Source organism: Hyperoodon ampullatus, assembly GCF_949752795.1.
Source record: "Hyperoodon ampullatus genome assembly, chromosome: 20".
In the NCBI taxonomy this organism is placed as follows: Eukaryota; Metazoa; Chordata; class Mammalia; order Artiodactyla; family Ziphiidae; genus Hyperoodon; species Hyperoodon ampullatus.
The window spans coordinates 20,047,962-20,053,961 of record NC_136933.1 but is presented as its reverse complement, the minus strand read 5'-3'; the positions used below and the strand labels follow the sequence as shown (position 1 = coordinate 20,053,961).

General features: G+C 37.5%; 1 protein-coding gene across 18 annotated transcripts in view; it reads right to left on the bottom strand.

Annotated features, from left to right (window-relative positions):
- Positions 1–277: 277 nt before the first annotated feature.
- The window catches only part of PCM1 (pericentriolar material 1), a gene marked incomplete at both ends in the record, with an annotated part of 76,451 nt that continues 70,728 nt past the window's right edge, over positions 278–6,000 (bottom strand). For 16 of the 18 annotated variants that reach the window (XM_079726710.1, XM_079726702.1, XM_079726700.1 and 13 more), the window contains 5 exons: positions 278–619; positions 2,171–2,288; positions 2,380–2,472; positions 4,532–4,788; positions 5,327–5,402. In XM_079726710.1, coding sequence (XP_079582836.1) covers positions 594–619; positions 2,171–2,288; positions 2,380–2,472; positions 4,532–4,788; positions 5,327–5,402 — 570 coding nt within the window. The remainder of the gene's footprint in view (positions 620–2,170; positions 2,289–2,379; positions 2,473–4,531; positions 4,789–5,326; positions 5,403–6,000) is intronic. The other 2 variants (XM_079726707.1, XM_079726708.1) reach the window with 1 other exon arrangement.

Here is a 6,000-nt window from a genome sequence, read left to right as displayed (position 1 = left end):
TGAATAGAATATTAATATATATTCTACAATAACCTGGATACCTTTATAACCTGCCCTATTCTTGCACAGGAATAAGACATGCAAGTATCTAAAAGAACATTAGACCCAATAGCAGCAACACTGGCATTATTTGGAAGCCTGGCCTAAAGGCTGGGCTTTACTATAAATAGTATATTTCTCTAACTCTTGACCATTGCTCTTTGAATAGCCTAGTTATATAGAACAGTGACTTGCTGTATAGAATTCAACATATTTTCCAAAAAGGATAGTTTACAGGTTAAGTCCAAACTTTATTTAAAACTACATTTTAAATTTAACGTTACCAAACATCACAATGGGGAAAAAAATCAAGACCAAAAAAAATGACAGAAAGAAAAAGAAAAAAACCCCACAGTGTATCAAGGCTTGAATCTGTCCAGAATTCAGTTTCTGATGTTTTAAACTGCCATGGGCAGAAATTAGCACACCTACCAAAAATGCAGCGTCAAATGAATTTACATTTTTTACAGATCAAAAGAGATGTTTATTTAGTGCCATTTTCATATATGCATTGACTATGTAAAGAGAGAGTTAGATGAGCCTCTGAAGACATCTCATGTACTTTGGGCTCCCACTGTTTCTGAAAAACAGAATCATAGTTAATGCCTTATAAATTACTTACTAAGTTAAGACCTTATAGAATTTAGTTTAATACTGCTCTCTTCCATTAAAACTTTCACTTCTAATATAAAGTTATTACAAAAGAAACTTAGTTTGCTACAATAATTCCCTGATAACACACAGCAAGAGTTTAAAAGGCATAGGTAAGGGTTTCCGTTTTAAGATGGCAGACTAAGCAGATACTTCCTCTCTCTCAAAAAGAAAACCAGTATAAAAATGAATAAACCCAGACCAACAGAAGAAGAGTGGTTGTGAGAGAACAGAGGATGGGGAACCACAACAAGTTCCCAGGATGCTCAAAGGAGATGGAGGCACAGTGAAGAGGGGAGGAAGCTGCAGCCTAGGCACACTAGGACAGGCCGCAGTGCAGAGGGTACCAACTGAGTCCTAACAGGCAGAAATGGGCTGAAGACTGGGAAATTAACTGAAGGTTTGACATTTGGTTTGCACCTCTCTTCACCCTATTTCTTAAAAAAAACAAAAAATCTTATATGAGTTTAATCAACTGATGAATTGATGAACAAAAAGAAAATCTTTGACCTTAATGCAAGCAATGTGCTCCTCTGACTGGCCCTTGGGTTGTGCTATTAGACCCATAAAGAAGGAAATCTGGGACTATCACTTGTCTCTGAAACAAACCGTATTTATATAGAATCATCTTTAGGAAATTATAGAAGATTCAATTATTATAGTTACAAAAACAGAATGTAAGTGTGTTTACTTTAATAATGTTAATAACGTAAGAATATGAGTAAATGGGCTTCCCTGGTGGCGCAGTGGTTGACAGTCCGCCTGCCAATGCAGGGGACACGGGTTCGTGCCCTGGTCCGGGAAGATCCCGCATGCCGCGGAGCAGCTGGGCCCGTGAGCCATGGCCGCTGAGCCTGCGCGTCCGGAGCCTGTGCTCCGCAATGGGAGAGGCCACAACAGTGAGAGGCCCGCATACCGCAAAAAAAAAAAAAAAGAATATGAGTAAAACTGAACAGAGAAGGCAGAAGGAAAAGGGGAGGAGCAAGTAGTTGGGTGATGACCAAAGGTGATGGAACTAGAAAATGTATATATTTATAAGAACAAAGGTAACAGGAAAACCAAAAATAATATAAACACCAAAAGAAGAAGAGGTAGGTCTAAATACTTTTCATTTGGGAGACAGGAAGTATTATCTAATTTTAATTTATTTAGAGATCTAGAGGGTCTCCTCCAAAAGAACTGAAAACCAATAATTAAAAGAAACGGGCTCTTGCCAATCATCACTAACTGTTTCATACCTTTCTTTCTTAAGCCATGTGCATATATTACTTTGTTAAAACTAAAAACAGAAAAAAATTATCTGATAATACTATTTTATAAATTGGGCAGCTGAACAAATTTTTATAGAACTACGCTTCCTTTCTAATGTTTATATTAGATATTCCAGGTACTAGTAGCACATTTAAAAAACAAAACAACATGATGGTATCAAGATTCAGTAGCTTTTCAATATGATATGGTTAAAAATGATAACTCTTACCAGGTTCTTTTAGTGTCTGAGAATTCCCAGCTAATTCTTCAGTCTGCAGTTCACATAATATTTCACCAGATAAATGGTTTTTCTGTTCTTCTTCTACCATTTTCTTCCTTAGATCTGCCTTTAGAATGAAAATTAAAAATACAAAATCATTTTTCACCTTAACAATATTTGTTATATAAAGACAACTTTAATTAAAGAGAGCAAAATACCTCTGAATATATTGTCAGTTTAAGTGGTAAATCTTCAACTTTCACAAAGTCTTCTTCATCAGATTTTTGACTTATGTTACCAGATTCTGCTTCCTATAAGATTAACAAATTATATTTAATGACGGCAATCCACTCTATCTCTGGATCTAAACCAGTCATCCATGCCAAGGGATAAAGTGGATTCTTACATGTGTATATATGTCAGTAATTCTATCTTTTTTGCTTTTCTTCTATATTCAGCTCAGTGAATAGAACAGAAATCTAGAATTCACGGGAAGGGCCACACACTTGCAACTGTGGGCACACAGTCAAGCTTTTCTGTCCCCATTTTATAAAACAAAGAGCCAGTTCACACAGGTTAGAGGAAAAAATAGTAATGGTAATACTGAGGGCTAAAATAATTAGAACAACTACTCTTATTACTTGATATGTTTATAGAATGCATCAGAACTGTATCCAGAAGAATATAAGTAAACATTTACAGTCTTCCTTCCTTCCTTTTTTCTTTCTTTCTCTCCCTCTTCCTCTTCCTCTCCCTCTCCCTCTCTCTCTCTCCTTCTGGCTGTGTTGGGTCTTCGTTGCTGCGCGTGGGCTTTCTCTAGTTGCGGCGAGTGGGGGCTACTCTTCGTTACGGTGTGCAGGCTTCTCATTGCAGTGGCTTCTCTTGTTGCAGAGCACAGGCTCTAGGTGCATGGGCTCAGTAGTTGTGGCTTGCGGGTTCTAGAGCACAGGCTCAGTAGTTGTGGCGCATGGGCTTAGTTGCTCCGGAGCCTGTGGGATCTTCCCAGACCAGGGCTCGAACCCGTGTACCCTGCATGGGCAGGCGGATTCTTAACCACTGTGCCACCAGCGAAGCCCCTACAGACTTTCAGTATCAACTCCAGAGGTTCAAATAGAAAGATGAGGTATGAACTTAGTAACTCACAAAAGTTACTAAAAAACACCTCACACTGTTTTCCTGAAAACTGAAGTCTTTTATTCTCCTAGTTCTTTGATTTTTAATAGTATCATCATTCTACCAATTACCCAGTAGAAACCTTAGGTTTTTCTTTTTCTTGAAACATTTCTCACCCATGTCTCTTTATTCAGCTCATTTTATATTTATATGATAATGGAGGCTCCTAACACAGCTTCCTTGACAACACTTCTTATATAGTCATCGGATTCATCTTCAAAAACCGTGACTTTGACCATTTCACTTTCTTGCGCAAAGACCATCTGTAGTGTTCCCTGCCTAAAATTCAAATTCAAGACCCTCTAAGATCTAATTTCAAGTTAATTTTGATTGAATGACTCCTACAGTAATTCTATGCACCCATCAAATGATAACAAGAACAAATCTAGTAACTTTCACAGTTTTAAATGCAAAGTTTTACAGGTAGTGAAGCAAATAAAACAGTTAAGAGGGTTACTCTTTCTACGAATGTTTTGAAGTATTATAAGCCCCTTTGCTGAGAAGCTGTGAAATCATAAGTATATCTTTGGGCAGAAAACTGATGTTAATTAAAAAATATGTGAAACACATTCTTCAGACCTAAAGGTACATTATTACAAATCCCTTCATTTTTACTGACGAGAAAGTAAAGTATATATAACATATACAGCCCAAGGATCCACAAAAAAACCTATTTGCTATAAAATTAGATTGAAACAAACATCCAGAGTAAAACTAAACTCAGCTACTTACATCATAAATGCAGATTTGCTAGCTTACTTTTCTGTCATTCCCTGTACAGAGCTAGGGACTCCAGTGCTGTCAAACTGCTTTATTTCCCATCCCAAATGTAAACTTTCAGGGTTATCAAAGATTATGAAGTGTTCCAAACTGTTGAGTAGTCAAGCGTGGATGGCGTAAGAGATGATTCACATATCACTACCCCTTTAGATCTGAACTTGAACTCCCTCAAGGTTTCCATATAAAACTCATCTCTTTGCTTCTCAAAACTATGAAAAGTGGAATTTTAGGTTTTGAGATGGTCATCTTAATTCACTATCACTCTTCTGTTCAAGTTTAAAGTAAGTGTGAGTAAGAAATAAAAATGTTCTGACAGTTTCTAAACCTAAACACAAAGCAGAGTTGTGTTTATATACTAGAAATGTTAACCTGAAAATGAAGAAATATGCACAGAAATGAAATGTAAATGATACATACATAGTCATTCACTAACACTGGAGATTCAGTATCAGGACTTCCAGCCAAAGAGCTTTCAGGAGTTTCCTGGGCAGATTTAACTTCTTTGACTCTAGGCACCAAGGTTTCAATTTCAGTTAAAGGTAAAGGCAAAGCGTTAGGCTGATTAGATGAATCGATGGTAGTAACAGCGTCCTTTTGGACAGTGCTATTTAAAGGTTGCTCATTTTCCAAGATATTGAGGTAACAGGGCTTCACAGGAGTGCTATCTTGGTCATCTGTCATCAAAAGAAAGTCTTAACGTTAGTGTAATACAACTGTCATTAAATTTACTATTATACCAAATAAAGACTGAACTGTATAAATGAGAGTAATCAAGACATTTAAGACCCAAAAGAAAAGGCAACTAGAAATTATCCTTATCAATGGTTCCCAAATGTATTTGACCAGATTCATTTGGGGATGCTTTAAATATTAGATTCCTGAAATGCACCTGATTTCTAATGAAATAGGATTTTCAGGAGTAAGGCCCAGGAATGGGTATTTTTTAAAAATCCCCCACATTGGTATCTAAAGATACCTTCCTTACAGAATTTTTTTCTGTGTTTAAATATTTGTCAACTATTCTTTAACAGCTGTTTGCAGAAACAAAGCCCTCGTGTTTTCTACAAAGGATTTATGGAGAAAACAAAGACATACATCAGGTCCAAAACACCTTTGAACTTCCATTAGCTAAGAATTTAGATTTTTTTGTTTTTAAGCACATAAAGGGCACTTCAGATAATCTTAACATTGAAACTTATTTAGATTTCTTACCTTTACTAGTAGTGGGTTCTTGTTCTGATGGGACATTTTTGCTTTCCGCTGATTTTTCAAAATCATGCTGTGGAACCTGGAAGGAAAAAGTGATGTCTTAATAGTAGGGCCTAAATATACGGTCACTATACAGGAGATGCTTGGTAAGTGTGGTATGTCCAGCCTGAGACCTCAGACAGGGGAATTTTAAAATACCTCCTAAAAGTGTTTCAGGGAGGAGGCGGTGGCTGCAGTTCCAAGGCAGCTCAGTACAAAGGCTCCTCTTCTTAGCCTCACAGTAACACAAGGAACTGAATGTTATGGACTCCACTAGTTTTCATTGTTTTTTTCAGACCAGACTCTATCTTAAATGAAACTAAAAGACACCTGTTTATATGCAGATGTTAAGTGAAAGGAAGAGGAAATGACGAGGAGGAGAGAAAGATGAACAGAGCTAAGTGCCTTCTGCAGGAGGACAGAAAACTGAAGACTCACCTCGTAACTGGGTGCACCAGTTTCTAGGAAGGAAGAAGTACAGTAGTGGGGTGGGAGCTGGTGACAAGGGGACGCTGCCGGTGGTTGTTTGAAGCTGTTTAAGAAATATGTGGACGTTTAGATTCCCTCCCCCAGGCTCACCAGAAAATGGGAGATTATGTTTTGGAGAAAATGAACTAGTGAGCCTCAGACCAGGGGCC